This window comes from Lontra canadensis, unplaced genomic scaffold, assembly GCF_010015895.1.
Source record: "Lontra canadensis isolate GAN:19392208 unplaced genomic scaffold, GSC_riverotter_1.0 scaffold13, whole genome shotgun sequence".
Classification (NCBI taxonomy): Eukaryota; Metazoa; Chordata; class Mammalia; order Carnivora; family Mustelidae; genus Lontra; species Lontra canadensis.
Genome location: NW_022631007.1, coordinates 18,476,014 through 18,494,202, shown reverse-complemented (window position 1 = coordinate 18,494,202; position 18,189 = coordinate 18,476,014). Strand labels below are relative to the sequence as shown.

General features: G+C 46.7%; 1 protein-coding gene across 1 annotated transcript in view; it reads right to left on the bottom strand.

The window, feature by feature from the left end:
• The window catches only part of FARP2 (FERM, ARH/RhoGEF and pleckstrin domain protein 2), a 110,944-nt gene extending 96,117 nt beyond the window's left edge, over positions 1-14,827 (bottom strand). The window contains exons 1-2 of the mRNA XM_032857720.1: positions 14,767-14,827; positions 1,072-1,301 (exon numbers count right to left, since the gene is read on the bottom strand). Coding sequence (XP_032713611.1) covers positions 1,072-1,275 — 204 coding nt within the window. The 5' untranslated portion in view covers positions 1,276-1,301; positions 14,767-14,827. The remainder of the gene's footprint in view (positions 1-1,071; positions 1,302-14,766) is intronic.
• Between the last annotated feature and the right edge of the window lie 3,362 nt (positions 14,828-18,189).

Below are 18,189 nucleotides of genomic sequence, written 5' to 3'. Positions count from 1 at the left end.
AACATCCTAAGCACAAATAAACCTCCTGCTAAAGTTTAAATTCATTCTCTTGTCCTTCCTTTTATGACATCAAGAGCAGGAAAAACTTCTAAAGATACTTTAATATGAAAATATTAGAAAAGAGAGAACATATTCATGCATTACATATAAAATAAGTAACTTTAAAAAATCATACTCATTCCAATGCCATTTAGAAAATCAGTGCTTTCTAAAGTATTATACGGGTCTAAAAATATTCTTTAAATATATATACACTTATATGCAGTTACACATTTTTGTTATATTCAACTGGTTTTGCCAACATTACCAGTGCAATCTATTAGGGAATTTTTCAAAATAAAAATGCTATTACTGCTGATACAGAAAAATCCCATGCTACATGCCAGGTTCTCTGCATGGTGAATGCTCAGTCCTCCTCACGGCCATCCCGAGTGCTCAGGCCTCTCACTCCAAGAAGGTGGGCTATGATGAGGAGCTGACCTACTGGAGGCTAACTGCCCCCCCCTGGGCCCAGGCAGAATGGGGCAGAGGCAGTCGTGGTCTGGTTTGTGCTCTGCAGCATTCAGCCAGCCTTTCAGAAGAAGAATGGAAAGGCCATGTTGTATCAGAATTTTATTTTAATTTTTAAAAAATATTTATTTTTTAAAAATATTTACTTTTATTTTAGAGAGAGTGAGAGAGTGATGTGTGTGCACACGTGATGGTGGAAGAAGGAACAGAGGGAGAGAAGCACACTCCCCACTGAGCACAGAGCCTAACCCAGGGCTTAATCTCACGACCCTGAGATCATGCCCTGAGCGGAAAAATCTCGAGTTGGACGTTTAACCAACCGAGCCACCGGGGCACCACTGTATCAGAATTTTTAAGGAGAGACAGGAGAATACCACTTTCCAAATAAAAGGAGAAGCTCAGAAGCACTGTTTCCAAGGATCTTAGTGCTACCAAAGCCATTCTTGGTCAGCTTGTTAAATAGGCAAAGTCAAAGTCTGGTCAGCAACATGGAATATTGTGCATAATACTTGACTTTCAGAAAGTATAAGGAAATATTCTTCCAAACATTACACTTCTTACCTCAATGTCAAATATTTCCACGGTGTTGTCCAGCAGCTTCACTCGGATGTGAAGGTGCTTCTCCTGCATTCTAGCGGATGCCCGTGCCGCTGTTACTGAGAGTGTCTGCCCAGGCTCCAGGGTGCTCACCCCTGCTGGGGTCGGGCTGCCCAAGCGTGTCCCCGGAGTCTGCAGGACTCTGTATGTTCCTTCTATCTCCCCCATTCTCCACCAGCTAAGAATGAAGAATCCTTTAAAACAAAGCAAAAACCCCCAAAGAGTCATCAATGATTATTTAGATATTAAAACAATGGTAAAAAATTATCAGATGCACAGGAATTCTCTGCTCTAGTTTTGCAACTTCTAGACAGTCATTTACATCAGAACAGAGTTAAGATTACCTTCTACTCACACATAAATTGGTGGAGCATAAAATACCAAGCACTGTCCCCAAAGACAGTATTTCCTGGTGCTTCTGCAAGCCAGGCAGTGCGTCACCTTATTGAACTCACAAAACCTCATCCAGCAGTGGCCTGTCCCTTTGTCTGGCTGCCTAGAGTCCCCCAGCACATCCTCTCTCCATCAGCCCAGAGAGTCACTGTGCCAACCACACACGATTAAGTGCTAGATGGTACATTTCAGCAAAGAGGAGCAGGTGCCACACACACCAGGAAGCACATGGCTGTGCTGGGGGACAGGGAGGCGAATGCCAAGAACAGCAGGTGAGGACAGCCAGGCTGCTCTTGGCCAGCTTTGCACTCCCTGGTTTTTGAAGTGGTGTCTTATCAGCCTCCACAGGTGCTGCCAGAGTGACATAAGGACCCTGCCTGGTGTGACGAGAACTTGCTCCAGGCCAGGTCCTTCCCAGCACCACTTACCTGCCCTCACAATGTCCCTGTTCTCACCACCCACCACCCGCCGAACACATGTCAACACGGATGGCCCAGCGAGGCACTCATGCCCTTTTCAATCCTCCACATTGTACCATGGGAAAGGTCTCTAGTTTCAGGCTATTAAGTTGAATGGGGTTAATCACGTTACTATTTTTAACAAAGAAAGAAGAGGCTAAGTATCAGCTAGAATCTAATAATTATGGCTTGCTTTTCTTTGTATAATATAGTTTCCTTCAGTTTATGGCAAATTTTTTTCTTAAATGTGTGTATTTGTGTTTGAAAGTCAATTTCAAGAAAAACATTTAACAGTAAAACATAGTATGGCAAAAAAAACAAATGCCAGATGTTAATTCAAGAAATAATGGAGTTGCTACAAAAACTATTTTATTTCATTCAGTTGCCTTTGGCAAGCCTCCTACTAATTTGAGGTAATTTTAATAGAGAATTAATCTCACTAATTTCCAATCCATTCCCTCATGCTCCAACCTAACTGCTGAGTCCCCTGACCCTTTCATGCTTATTTTGTTATCGAGAAGAACCATCTCATGAACTTTTGTCTCTTGAATTAAGTTTAAAAGCCTCTCAGTCACCTGCCAAGCAACCTCTGCTGCACACTTAAAGCCTATCCAGCAGGGGCGCCTGGGTGCCTCAGTGGGTTACGAGTCTGCCTTCGGCTCAGGCCATGATCCCAGGGTCCTGGGATCAAGCCCTAAATCAGGCTCCCTGCTCAGCAAGGAGTCTGCTTCTCCCTTTCCCACTCCCTGTGCTTGTGTCCTGTCTCTCAATATGTCTCTCTCTGTCAAATAAATAAATAAAATCTTAAAAAAAAAAAAAAGAAAAGAAAAGATAGCCTACCCAGCGAAGACAAGGCTCCCAGCTCACATGAGCGTGAACTTTCACAAACATGTGATTTATCAAACAAGCAGCAAAACACAAGAAAGCCAAAACCCTCAGGGGCAGTGAACTGGTAAAGGAGTGAGCAAAATGACAAGGCGGCATGTGGGTTCTGCCAGATACACCTCCCACCCCCATTCCTGCACATGAATGGGCTGCTCCTGGTGGACAGACATGTTTGGATCACATTCATCTCCGAATTCTCTCTCCAGGTTGTATGTAAGCTGAGAGCAGGAACTAATACCTACTGTGAATGTCTGCTAAGCATTTACTTAAGTCATGGTACTGACATCAAAGAAACATGAACTGCCTCATTAGGCAATGCGCTGTACAGACGGCAGCAGCGGAAGGCCACGACTATGGTCACAAATAGAACACATTAGAAGATCACTAATATTCATGCTGGTAATATTAAACGTGGGATATAGGAGGTTCTGAGAACCCTAAGTATGACATTTTCATTTCAAATTCACAAACGTGAGTAGTTAATGCAAAAGGGAGGGGAGGGGAGTGAGGAACACTCCACCTGTAGGGTGTGTGCCACGTGCAAACAGAGGAGTGTGAGTCCTGGGTCTGCTCCCGGCATTCACCCGTGACTGATGTACCAAGAGCAGGTCCTTCTGAAGGAGCCAGGGGATGTTTTACCCTGGGCACCAAACTGATTCTTCCCCTTGAAGGAAAGCTACAATTCTGAAAATACATATACAACCAAAACCTATTTTAAGAAGTCACTTCTCTCATTTATTCTATTGTATATTCTCATTTAGATTTTTTTCTTAATAATTTTAGATGGAAGAAATGACTTGACAGAATTTACTTTGTTGTGCCTCGTGCGCTTATAAATATTAAAAGGGCAAGAGTATGCAAGACAGACTAGAAACACAGCAAGGCCACTAATAGCCCTTGGCACGGGAGGTACTCTGCAGCCCTGGGAGCCCTCCACGGTAGACGTGGGTCCCTGCTCACCTCTCCTGCTGCCCGAGAACCTCTCCAGAAATCTAGAGGGAAGCCGTGATGTAAAGAACCAGGGCTGTACAAGGGATTCCAGTTTATTTTCCCATCTTCCTTCCGTGTGAATGAAATGCCTTGCAGTCTTCATTCCTAAAAATATTTCTGTAGCTGGATACAATTTCTAGCACTGACATTTAATGCTACCATAAACTTAGCTTCTAAACGGATTTAATAAAAAATTTAAAAACCACCTTGTCACATATTTCCATCTTGAAATTGGAAAAATTCAGCTCAGAAGTCTGTCAAGACTTTGGGTGATGACATGTCAAAGGTGTGTCTGTCAGGGGTGGGATGCTGACAGTGGGAACAGCTGTGCCTAAGAGGGACAGGGGCATTCGGAGATCTCTGTACCTACAGCTTGACTTGGGTGTGAACTCAACACTACTCTCAAAAATAACGGCTAGGGGTGCCTGGGTGGCTCAGTGGGTTAAAGCCTCTGCCTTCGGCTAAGGTCATGATCCCAGAGTCCCGGACTCGAGCCCTGAGTTGGGCTCTCTGCTCAGCGGGGACCCTGCTCCCCCACCCCATCTCTCTGCCTGCCTCGCTGCCTACTTGTGATCTCTGTCTGTCAAATAAATAAACAAAATCTTTAAAAAATAATGGCTATTAAAAAAAAAAGCCTGCCACAGAACACATAACACAGAAGTGACAGAGCCATGACTCAAGTCCAGCCTGGACTTGGCCAAGAAGCCTCCTCCCTGTCTACTGGAAAACCTGGCTTCCCAGGAAAAAGCACAGTCCATGCTCTGCCATAAAGGGAGTGGGCTTAAAATTCTGTCGTGCAAAAACAACACCTACCTCCCTTGAAATATTTTCAGTTACCTCTTTCAGGAGAATTATAAATCATATATCTATACTGACCAGGAAACAGAACATGATGCTTATTTTCACTGCATTTTTCTTAAGTACCTACAATGCACAGCAGTGCTGGCCACAAGCGCTCAGATGGAGTTCTCACCCGGCTCCTGGGCCCTGGTCTGCATCATGTCTTCATTACAGCTAAGTGAGAGACAGGTCCTTTTATTCCCTAACCAGGACGTTTTTTGAAACAAGCAACTAGGTACTTAAATCAATGTAAGGAATGAGAAACAACAATGTCGGAACTAGTGCTGTAAGGCAGCACCTCCCAGGGCTGACAAGGGACGGCTGGCCAGACAGAGGGCAGGCAGGCCATCCACAGCCATGTGTTGCACAAACACACCCCTCCTCCAGAATACAGCTCCCCCGGCCCCTGGAAGGTGACTTGGTCGGATCACCACAGAAATGGCATTTGGTGCTGGAAACCTGGGGAGAAGAGTGCTGTAGGACTCTTGCACATGCTGCCCCAGCAGGTGCTCCAGAATGCTGTGTTACCTGTGGGAAGCCTAAGGACCAATGAGGACCTGAATCTCTGGCATCGCAGCCCCTCAAACACGAGGAAGGGCAGCCCACACTGGCAGCAAGGTGTCCAAGCTGGGATAAAAAGGCAGACCCTGTGGGAAACAGGGAAGTGCAGATCAGCAGCCTGGGTAGAAGCTAGAAGGCAGGACACCTGGGATCTAACTCTAGCTCTCACTTCCCCACTACTGGCCCACTTTTTGTTCTGGAAAATGATAGGGGGAGAGTATGGTCAATCACATCCTCTTCACTCTAAGAATCTCTGAGTTTGAGAAAGACAGCTCAGTGTAAAGGTAAAATGCAAGGAGATGTGCTCTTGATTCCAACTAATTTATAGTATTTACTAGCCAAAATTAAGTACCTGATAAAATCCTGTTATCCCATCTTTCATACCTAACCATATGAGATAGAGGCCAGTGTATGTACGAAAAGGAACATTACTTTCAGACAAATTCAACACAATATAAACATATTATTGGTGCAGAGAAATGACTTTGGACATAACCAGTATTTGCAGACCTTACAATTTACTTGCTAGGTTTTTAAAGGAGTTGCCTTAACAATAAACAGATGTCAATAATTCAGACCATCAGATATTCTGACTCAATGTTAAACAAAATTCTATTGACTGAAAAACAAAGTGTTGTGTTTTTGTTTTTTTTTTTTTTTTTTAAAGCTCCATGTCCACCTGTGAGCCCAGTGTGGGCCTTGAATTTATGACCCTGAGATCAAGACCTAAGCTGAGGTCCAGAGTCAGATGCTCAACCAACTGCCTTTGGCACAGGTCATGATCCTGGAGTCCCAAGATCAAGTCCCACATCAGGCTCCCAGCTCCAGGGGGGGTCTGCTTCTCCCTCTGACCTTCTCCCCTCTCATGCCCTCTCTCACTCTCTCTCAAATAAATAAATAAAATCTTAAAAAAAAAAAAAAAAAAGGCCTCTGCCTTCGGCTAAGGTCATGATCCCAGGGTCCTAGGGTTGAGCCTCGCATCGGGCTTTCTGCTCAGCAGGGAGCCTGCTTCCTCGTCTCTCTCTGCCTCCCTCTCTGCCTACTTGTGATCTGTCTGTCAAATAAATAAATAAAATCTTAAAAAGATTTTTATCCATTTATTTGAGAGAGAGACTGAGAACATGAGCTGGGTGAGAGGCAGAGGGAGACGCAGACTCCCCACTGAGCAGGGAGCCTAATGCAGAACTTGATCCCAGGACTAAGGGATCATGACTTGAACTAAAGGCAGACACCCAACTGACTGAGTCACCCAGGTGCCCTGAAAAATAAAGGTTTTTTTTGTTTTGTTTTGTTTTAAGATTTTATTTATTTATTTGACAGAGATCACAAGTAGGCAGAGGCAGGCAGAGAGAGAGGAGGAAGCAGGCTCCTATGCTGAGCAGAGAGCCCGATGTGGGGCTCGATCTCTGGACGCTGAGATCATGACCTGAGCTGAAAGCAGAGGCTTAACCAACTGACCCACTCAGGCCCCCCCTGAAAAATAAAGTTTTAAGAGCTGAAACAATCTGGATAACTGACTGATTCTCAACACTTTTTTCTTTGGTATAAAGCTGCCCAACTGAACACCAAAGTCGTCACAGACAAAAAACAGGATCTCTATGCTTCTTCTTCTTTTTTAAAAAAAGATTTTATTTATTTTTTTGAGAGAGAGTGCACACACAAGCTACAGGGAGGGGCTGAGGGAAACCAGATTCTCCACTGAGCAGGGAGCCCGACATGGGACTTGATCCCAGGACTCAAGGATTCCTGACCTGAGCTGAAGGCAGACACTTTACCGACTGAGCCCCCCAGATGCTCCTCTCTCTATGCTTCTTCTGCGTGAAGTGAATGAAAGAACTGTAGAAACATGTTTTTGCCTTTCTTCAAACAACAATGGAGGATAAACCAAACCGGACAGCGGCTGTCGTGGGCCGGAAGGCACTGGGAATCCAGCCCTGGAGACCTTTCTTCCAGTGTGCAGGGTTTCCTTGGGTTGACCCGGGAACCTCATGGAAGTTTTACATGATTAGAAAGCAGCATAAAATCAGTGTCTTAGAAGAGCAAGCCCCAAAACTCAATGAAACAAATGACCCTCACTGTACATTAAGACAGCAGCTAAACTACAACAGGAATTAATCCAAGTGACTTTCAAATTCAGTAACCTCACTGCCCATCACTAGTGAAATACAACCTCAGGATTAAAAAGACTACAAGTAAAAACCAAAATGTGGCAAATTCTACATGAAAAATAATCTAATTTCTTCAATAAATGGCACTTAAAAAAAAAGGAAAGAAAAATGGGGGAGAGGATAGAAACTGATAAAAGATGTTGTCTGCCAAATGCTTCCCGTGAACCTTATTTGAATCCTGATTCAAGTATTTGTGGAACAATCAGGGAAATGTGAGCACTTCCTGGATATTAGGTAATTTAATAAATACTGTTTATTTCCTTTATGTTTTAATGGTATTGTATATATATGAAGGGGGAAAGTCTCTCTCTTAGAGACACATACTAAATTATTTATGGATAAAGTGGAATCATGCCTAGGATTTACTTTAAAATAATCCACTGAGGAAGGAATCACTGAAGGGGATAATAGCTCCCACCCCCAAAAACCACAATTGCCCATATATTGATTATTGGAGCTGGTTCTGATATATGCAATTTTGTGAATGTGTGGAATTTTCCACAAGTTTAAAAAAAAAATGAAAGAAAAAACAAGAGATCTAGCAACAATTTGCAGGGTACGTAAGGATCCACAAAGCCCTCGGTATAGTCTACAGGTGGGAGGAAGAATGTGTGTGTACACTGTGAAATGCTGGCCTAGCCCCTTATTTTCCATGAGAAATCTCAGCCCAAGAACAGAGCAGCTTGCTGAAAGCCATAGATCCAACCCATGGACAAAGGACTAGCACCCAGTGTCCAAATTCTTTAAGATTAAAAATGAAAAACAATTTGACTTTAAAAACTGTACATCCCTGCATCAAAAGTTCACTCCACCCTCTGTCACCTCTATTTTGTCAGTTACCGTATTTTTCTGTTCTAAAATTCCCACTGGTTTCTTCTGAATGTCGGCTTTTTTGCTTACTTTCTATCTTTCCATTTGTTTCAAGAGTACCTTTACTTCTTGGGACATTTTAATAACAGTTGGTTTAAAGTGTGTTTTAGTTTTTACTGAAGCTTAAATAAAAGCCTCTTACCATCTCAGTCTCCATGGGTCAGAAATTTGGGTCAGTCTAAGCCAGCAGAGCACTCTACCTAGGGTCTCACAAGGCCTGCACAAAAGGAGAGCTGCTGTGGGGTCTTATGTGGATTCTCTGGAAAATGCATTTCTGGGCCTGTTCAGCAGCCTGGGTAGAGGACTGACCCCCATCCCTGCTGGCATCAGCTGCTGTAACATCCCATATTCCTAGAAGTACCATCATGGAGTGAAGGTCATGGGAGCCAAAATTCTGCTACCCCCAAGTCTCTATCAGGGAACGGCAACACCTGTATCCACTTGGTTTTCGTTTGTCTTGTCTTCTGAGGGGGTGTTTGCCTGGTTCTGTGTATGCTGGGTAATTTTGGATTGGATCGTGGACATCTTAATACTTGTGTTATGAGCTGACGGGTCTTGTTTAAACCCCATGGAGAATGCTGGTGTTTCTGCTTTACCAGACATGAGCCTGCCTGGGATCCAGACACAGGCAGTGGACTCAGCATCAGCTTCACGTTCAGAGGCTGCGTCCTCCCTGAGCATCATCGCTCAGTGGCCACTTGGCTCCAAGGCTGTGGCCCACCCCTCAGTTGAGTTCCCGAAGTCCCTGGCAAGCTAGCTTGTTCAGGGTCAGACCCACATGTGCATGGCTCAGTGGTGAGGCCCTAAGTTTCAAAAGCAACCTCAGGTGTCACTTTGCTGAGCTTTTCCCTCTCCCAGTCTCCCTGGAGTGCTCCCTTCTTAGTCCTCCAGCCAGAAACCTGGGGCTTCAGTTACCTGCTCCGCTGTGCACCTTCTGTGCCTGTGCCCTTGCCTGGGACCAAAAAACAGGAGGAGCGACAGAAAAAAAGCAATGGGGGTTTCCTCTCAACTCGCTCAGAGTTCAAGTATCTGCAGGCTCTAGGTGTCACAGCCTGACTGGAGGACAGGGGAGAGGGGAGGAAAACAGCAGCCTTATCCCATTCTCTCCTGCAGCTCAAAGTAGAAGGTTTTCCCTACAGCACTCTCTGTTTGTACCTGGGGCCCACCTGTGGCTTTCAGATACCCTCAGACTGGGCTAGGGAATCCTGGAGGAAAAACAGGAAACTCCTTGCTGGTGCAGTGGCCTTTGTTTCCAATCCTCCTGTCACTATTTACCTGTCAGAGTCTTCAAATACTGGCTCCATGCAGCTTTCCGGCCTTTAGAGTCAGGGCAGGGGAGACAGCCTGAGTGTGTTTATTCCATCTTCCAGGAACCAGAACTTGACATCCATGCATTTTAAAACATGTTTATAGTGGTTATCTTTGGGAGAGGGAAGGTTGATTTTCTTTCTTTTTCCAATGTTCTGTATTTTTCACATTGCCTCCAGTGATGAGTATATGTTACTTCTGAAATCAGAAGGCTTTTCTGCAGACTACCACGTAAATACTACCTACTTTAGAAGTCTTAACTGGTTGGGGTTACCTATGGTAGTCACTGCTCCCCTTCCAGGAGAAAGTTGTGGTAACTAATGTCTTTCCTCTAGGAGTTATGCTTGTTCTTTCTACAACAGTTCAGCAAAATAAAAATATTTTTAAGCACTCTCTGGAATCAATTTCTTGTTTAGGTATTGAGACTTGTTCCCCCAACATTTACCTTATTAACTACTACCAAAGCACCTGGGACTTTAATTATGAAGGAGACAAGAGTTAATAAAGCCTAGTAAAATGTAAACAATTTGTCAAATTCTGTAGTGTTGCTTCTTTCTTCCCACACACACTCCTGCTATGCACCGGGAGATGCACTGAGCACCCTCACCTGTCTTGTGCTTCTACTACTGTATTATCTGGCATCAAGCCAAGGGCCAGAACTGCCCCTGCAAAAGCCTCTTGACTCTAAAGCTATTCCACTTCCAGCTTCTGGGCCCCCCACATGCACTGGCTTCTTCCCCAGTCCCAGGAAAGGCCCTAGCAAAGTGTGCCTATGGTTGTGGCCTTTTGTAGGACTGACAGAATACATTCTAACTGCAATCAACTAAGACGGTTGCCTTTTTCTACTACAACGTCATTCCCTTTACGTCAGGCAGCTCAGGAGGGGCTGTCGGCATTTTAGGGATGCAGCTAAGGGCACAATGAGCTGGAGACACATTTAGTTTGGATTTAGTGGGATGTACTTATGTTTTCAATTACTTCTTGTGTACACTTATCTCCAGCCATCTCAGTGCAGGTAAAGCTTCTAGGGACACTGATGTCACCCACTATGCCTGCCCACCAGAGGAATGTGAAACAAAAGTACAGGGCTGGGATTCTGTGGCAACCTGTACAGATCCAATGGTGCCCAGCAGTGGAGGTGTGTGGGCTATGAGAAAGAAATAAGCTTTGAAATATGGCAAGCCAGATGCTCATCTGTGGGAAAATGATTATCAGACCTGTTAAAACTGTAACCAGAGAGATTAGTACCCAATAAACGAAACTGGGTTGTCACAAAAGTAACTGTTAATGTTGTAGTGTAATTATAAATGTATCACCATTTTCCTTTCACTTTTTTTTAATGGAATTGTACAAAACAATTTATCAGAACTCCTGCTTTTCTGAGACACAAACTGTAGCTGTACTAGAAACAGCAAACATATTATCTACAGGTGTAATCATGTTTTATGCATCCTAACTATCAAAAATTTGTGGTCAACTATGCTAGAGGGATCACTGAACTCTTCCTATTCTCTGTCATGTGAAGAGGTGATCTCAAAGGACACAGGCTACTTTTATGCTATTTATTGTTCTTATTATTAGCTTTTTCAAATGTAGAACTTTTTCTCATTCTAAATAAATACTCACCTTCCAGCTAATTATTATAACATTGTATTCTTTAAAAGAAAAAAAATTATTTTTTGAGAAAGGAAGTTCACAGGAGAGAGCAAATGGGTGGGGGAGAAGGACAGAGTCCCAAGCAGACTCCATGCTCAGAGCCCAACTCAGGGGATTGATCTCATGACCCTGAAATCAAAACCTGAGCCGAATGCCCAACAGACAGTGTTAGCCAGGCGCCTCCATTATATTCTTTTTCTTAAAGAGACTACCTCCCCCAAACTGTATAAGCTTCAGGACCTATAAAAGTTGGTGTCTGCCCTTGCCCCAAATGAAATTTGATTAATTCATTCAAACATTTATTGAGGACCGAGTCAGTACCAAAAAAGCCTAAGAATGTAAGAACATGGGAGTTTATGGGCGAGAACACCCCTTATCACAGTGGGAGAAGACAGAAGTGTGTTAAACGGTGGTGGGCACCACTGAGAAAGGAAATCTAGGCGGGCAGACAGGAATTTGGTGGGTGGCAAGAAAGGGAGAAGGCCTCCACAAGAGGGCATCTGTGTCAGGCCTAAAGACTCTCCTGGTGCATACTGTAAGAGCCACAGAGTCCCAAGGGATGGCCACTGCTAGGAGGCCACACCACACCCTTGCCAACATCATCTCATTCAATCCTCATGACCCCCATCACACAAATCAAGGACTCTGCCTCAGAAAGGTTAGTGACTTAATGACGGTACTCAGCTCTGCAGGCGGCCTCAACCCGACCCTGACTCCACGGTGTGCTATCTCCTCTCGGTGTATTCTAGTTTCATGGGATTACTCCGCCTCCCACCCCCCACCACACACAAACTGGTATTTTAATTTACAGTCATTCTGAAAAGTAAAAATAAAAAGGTACTATAACATAGGATGTTTTCTTCTGTCCTGTAGCTGGGAGAGTCATCACCACATTCTATATTAAAGGACCTTCTGATTTTTGCTTTTCAAAATGACTATAAATTAAAACACCAGTTGGTGGGGGGGTGAACCCTAAAATAAAACTACTTATATGACTAACATCCCTTCTCATCCTTGTCCACGTCTTCACAGATTTTACAATAGTATAACCGCTGTGTACCCTGCTTTCGCCTTTTTGGTTAAGGCATGTTTTTGAACAGATTTCCATAGATCAAATGTTTCAAATTTTGTGTAGAGGAAAGGACAGGAAGAGGATTGCCAGAGCACGTTTACTGGTTGTGGAGTATTCTATCATGACTCTACTGACAGGAACTGCATATCAGAGTTTGTTTTCAAAACTGGGATTCCAAAATGAAAATCTTTACCATATACTGCTAGTTGCTCCCCAGAAAGAGCAGACCAATTTACAGAATCACCACCAGTGTAACAATCCCTGGAAACCCACCAAACACTGGGCTTTATCATATTAAGTTTTGTGTAACTCCCACTTTTTTGACTCCCTGTTGCCAAGGTAAAACCTGGAGTAGAAAAATACACCACAATCCCCTGATGCCCTGGACACTCACATCTCAGAGCACGACCCAAGTGACCTCACCTGGACACTCAACTTTATAGTGGGCTTTCCTGCATGCTCACCACCACTGCTGCACGTAGGACGCTCACGACCCACTGAGTGAAAGGGGCAGGCAGTAAGCTGATAAGAAAGTGGGTAAAGGAAAAACAGGAACAAAACTGAAAAGCAGCAGAAAGAGAACTGTTACTGTCTGACTACTGAGGAGGTACTGAGGTGACCAGAAGCCAGGCTGTGTGGACAGAAGGCATTAAGCTTCTACTCTTATCAAACTTCATTTTGCCAATCAGGTCCTATCTTTCCCCCAAAGCAATGTAACACTGCCTGAATCCCGCCCGCTTGGCTCTACGGTGTGCCAGGTTGTTCTTCCACCTGATGATGCAGTGGTTAATGTTCATTAAGCATTTGTTGTGTGCTAGACACCTACAAACAGCTCATCTATAGACACTGAGTCCTCACAACCACCATATGAGGTAGCTAAATTTTAACACCACTTTATCAGTATGGAACAGAGACAAATGACTAGATCATATACACTTCCTTTTTTGGGAAATGAATTAGTACAGAAGGACCCTGGAAGTCTACTCTGAAAGGCAGGCCCCGCATATAAGTGCACCAGTAAACCGGTAGTTGGGGAAACAGCACGTCAGCATCTAGTCTGGACAGCTCAGAGCCAACGGGGCACTGAGAGTCTGCAGTAAGGCAGACACAGAAGCAGCACAGCCAGGGTGTGACCCCAAACCGGTCCCTCCACTTCCTCTGCTTTCACACAGGGCAGTGAGACCTGGCCAAGTCTCCTTCCCAGACTGGGAGAGAACCAAATAAAATCAGGATGAAGCTCCTCACGACCCCTAACACAGAATTCTCCCTTTTGCTGTACAGGGACTCACACATGTCCCACAAACAGCGGATGCACAAAATCAGTCATATTTGGTCGACAAGCAAAGGTTACTCCATGCCTTCCTACCTCAAACGTCTTGTCCCATCTCTCTGGCAGAGAGAAAATCTGTGCTGTCTGTCCTCACACAGTCTGCACGAAACCAACACTCTAACCCAACGCCACCCGATGGCTATCAAACTATCCATAGCAGTCCAGGCAAGACGACCTCATGGAAACAAAACAGATGGAGAAAGAAAAACCACCCTTTAAAGATTTAGCCCTGGGTTTTAAATCTTTCCATCATCTCCTTACACTATGTACTGACATTATTTCCTTCCACACAAGACTGAATTTCTGTTTTTCCCAGCCACTACTGACTAGCACCTGAAAGGCCACTGGAAGCTGTGGCCATCTGCATAAATGGAAAAAGTGCTTGTGGGATACACTGTGCCATATTCTGGTCCCAATTTAACTTCGGATGCCTCCCCAATGCCTTAGGATGATTTCTAGACCTTAGCGGACTAAAAACATTAACACCTCATCCCCACCTTCAAGATACAATTGACGTGAAGGCCAAGAAGGGTGTGGTCTCAACCAGTCTGAACTTCCACCTGTGGCTCTGCGTGGGCCTCCACGCGGGACGCTCCCCAGGGGGACACTCCAGGGCCTCCATGCAGGACCCTTCCGGACCCTCCCCCGGGGCTCCACGCCAGACGCCCCCTCCCCCCGCCGCCGACCCACCCCTGACTCCACCCCCTCAGGGCTCCTCGAGGGATGGCCCCTGGGGCCGATCCCCTCACCCAGCTTCCACGCAAGACGACCCCCGGACCGACCTCGCCCCCTCGGACCTCCACTCGGGACGCCCCCCGGGCCGACACCCCCCCCCCCCCCGGCTCCCACCCGAGACGCCCCCAGGGCTGACCCCACCGCGACCCCTCCCTGGGGCCTCCACGCGAGACCCTGTCCGGCCCGCCCTTGAGCCTCCACGCTGCCGCCGGCGGCGGGCTCCGCACTCACGGGCCCCGCCAGCCTACTGGAAGGCCTCCGGAGCCCGGGCGCGGACTCCTCGGGTGGACCACTGTCCTGAGGCGCCCGGCCGCCGCGGCCCTCAGTGCCTGTCCGGCCTCGGCCCGCCGCCCACCCGCGGCCCAGCGTGCTCCCTGAGCCCTGCGTCCTCACCCGCCGACCCGGCCCGCGCCGTCGCCCGCAGCGGCCTTCGGGTTGCGCCAGCTCCTCCAGCTCCCGACCGCCGCACCCGACTGTCCGCGGGCCGCCTCCGCGCCGCAAGCCCCGCCCCGCGCCGCGTGCCCCGCCCGGGCCCGCCTCCGCCCCCGCGGACGCGCTGCAGATTGGCCTGCGAGCCTCTGGGGCGGGGCCTCTACGGCCCGCGGGCCTGCGGCGCGGCACAGAATTATGATTGGTGAATGGACTGGAAGGAGGAGGGGCGAGAGGGGACTGGAGGAGTCGAATGCCAATCAGCAGAGACTCGCCTCGTGGGGCGGTGCTCGGCTCCGGAGGTTGGCTTCAGCCTTGGGCGGAGTTTCGGCCTGAGGGCCGGGGTTTGGCTCGCCGGGCTCGGGGCGGTTCCGGGCGAGGCCCCTCCCCTCCCGGCCCCCGCCCGCCAGCCACCCCGCCATCCACCCGAGTCTACCCTTATTGCACTCCTGGGGCCTCCTGACGGCCCAGCGAGGCTATGGTGCAGTGGAGACTGGCCGCGTGAGGAAGGCATATGATCCCTCTCAGCCTTGTGGTCCCTTTAGCCTCACGACCCCCCACCCGGGAACGGAAATATGACACTACTCCTGGGCCTCCCATGCCCGCGACCACCAGGAGCACACACCCCTTCTTCTAAGGGTTCAGTGAATTCCTACGCATCCTTCAAGATCCTACCCAACTGGCCCGCAGGGGCGGGTCCTGCCCCGCGCTGCCCTCGAGGGGATAAATGTAGGATGGACCTGGGCTCATCCTTGAGGGGGACCCCTCTTAGGAGTTTCACCTCCTGGGCTTGGCCGGACTCCTCACATTTCCTAAAAGAGGAGGCTCGAAAAGCTGACCCTCCCCACAGGGTAGCTTCAGGGTCTGAGGCTCAGCAGGGAGCCAGCAGGGCAGGCACATGGTTGAAGGGCTCAGCCTTGCAGAGGTCCCTCCACCTCCTGTCCCCATGACCCCCATCACTCCTTGAGGCCTTTCCTCTAACTGGTCCCCAGCCCCATGAGAGTCCAGTGGACTGTTTTCACAGCCCACAGGGCTGCACACACATCTCAGGGGTAGACTGACCTCCCCCGTGCCCGACAAAGGTGTGCAGGGCCAGTGGGGGCCAGGAGAGCGCCTGGTCAGAGGGGTAGGGGACTCCCTGGAGGATGCAGGGCCTCTGCCGGCACCCAACAGGAGAGTACAAGGTGTGAGACCAGAGAGGTGCTTCAAGAAGCACTGGTGGGTCCTTGGGTGCTTAGTGGTGTGGGCTAGCCCAAGGGCCATCCAGTCCCCCAGACCAGACTTGGTAGTCCTGGTGTAAAGTGTCCTCTAGTAAGCTGTAGAGCTCTCCATAGTCATCTTTTCTTAGAAATATTTAGAGTAGGGGCGCCTGGGTGGCTTAGTTGTTAAGCATTTGCCTTTGGCTCAGCTCGTGATCTCAGGGTTCTGGGATTGAGGCCCACATCGGGCTCCCTGCTCTGCTGGGAGTCTGCTTTCCCATCTCCCACTCCCTGCTTGTGTTCCCTCCCTCGCTGTATCTCCCTCTGTCAAATAAATAAATAAAATCTTTAAAAAATATATTTAGAATAGAATTTCCTACATCTCAAAAAAAAAAAAAAAAGAATTTTCTACATCTCTTCCAGTCATTTATATTTCTAAGTATTTAGTAGTTACTGCTACAGTGACTGAGATCCCTTTTCTAGCTCCGTTTTCTAATTTGTGAGTAGACATCACTGAACTCTTATTAATGCTAACTTTTAGCACACATCCTCTCACTTTAAGTAGATGGTCAGATCACTTGTTATTAATTTCTCCCTAGTCTTTATGGCTCTCTCTTCTGGGCTGGGATCACCAATACAAAGTTGGGTACTGAGGTTATGAGTGCCAATAATTCCTCCTGATCTTATGCATAGACATTCTGCAGGGCTTTGACCCTTTCTGAGCAGACTTCACACCTTCATAAAGAACCAGTAATAACTCCTCACTTAATAGCCAAACAATAGTGCTTTATTGATAAAAGGTTAGTTTCAATGGATACAAAATTGCTGTGTGAAATAAGTTTTCAAAATACATTTCTATAGGTAAAGATTACCCCTTAGTAAAACATTATCTCTAAGTGAAAGTTTGTATTTAGATTTGGGCAGCAAAACAGAGGGGGCCATAGATGTGAGAGGATATAGGTCTGCCCACCCAAATAGCCCTTATCATGTGACTAACGGCTGGCCCTAGCAGTTCTGGAAAACTTGCAGCCACCATGCACAACTGTGCCCCCAGCACCACCTTTTAAATGGCTTTTCCTAGTGTACTTAATGCCAACGTAACCCAGATAGCTGGCCTCACACGGAGATGCTCTAAAGTCATCAAACACTTTACGTTTCCTCTTGATGGACCTTTGTATGACTGTACCTGAACCTAAGGCTTCTTTATGCAACAATGAGAAGACAAAATTCTTGAGAACACCCGATTACTGTCTGTAGCCCGCCTCTGTGACTAATCCGTTTGGACCACGTCACTTTATTTTGGCCCAAGCAAAAACTCTTCCCATCTTCAGGTGAAGCATTTTCTGTATCTCTGTCCCTCCTGTTAGAGCTAAATGAAAACACGGAGCCAACACCTGCTCCTTCCAGGTGTCCTTTCACCTGTCACTTTCTGGGGACCAGTTTCCCAGTGTCAGTAGAAATGTTGAAAAAAGCAAGCCCCAGAGCCCCTTAGTGCCCCTTGGAGGGAAGGGAGTGGCCAAGGCCACAGAGCACAGAAAACCAATTGGACCAGTGGCATTGATCAGTCCTACACCACGGCACAGATTTGAAATGTCTTTCAGTCTCACCCGACACAACGAAGGATGTGATGGTAGCTGAAAATGTACAACAGTCTGCACATAGAAAAATGATCGCTCCTATCTGCCTTTCAGAAAACTATTAAAAATTTTAGAGAACCAGTTAAAAGAAAGCCAACCCGGAATTCAGGCATTATGGGGTCATGAGCCTCAGGGTCCAGGACCGGTCTGGGTTCAGAGGGCTACCCTCCAAAGGACCCCGATTCTCATTGCGGAGGCAGATCTTATAAACCTATAGTTACAGAAAGCACATGAGAGTGCCATAAAAAAATATAAAAAAGGCTGGTTTCTAAATATATCACTTATTAATTTTCCTTAAAAAAGTTACTTTTCATGTTAGTTGAGTAAAAATCATTTATTGGCTCTATGTGGGTAAGAATCGCTGCTATAATACGAAAACTGGTGCTCACGGACACTCGCTGACACAGCGGAGTATTACCACAAAACATGGCTTGTGGTGTTCTCTGCAGAGCAGCTTAAAAAATGACCTAGCATCAGAAGCCAAAGACTTCTTAAAATTTGCCCCTGATTACCTGTTTTTAAAAGAGCTATTTAAGTATACACATACCGTA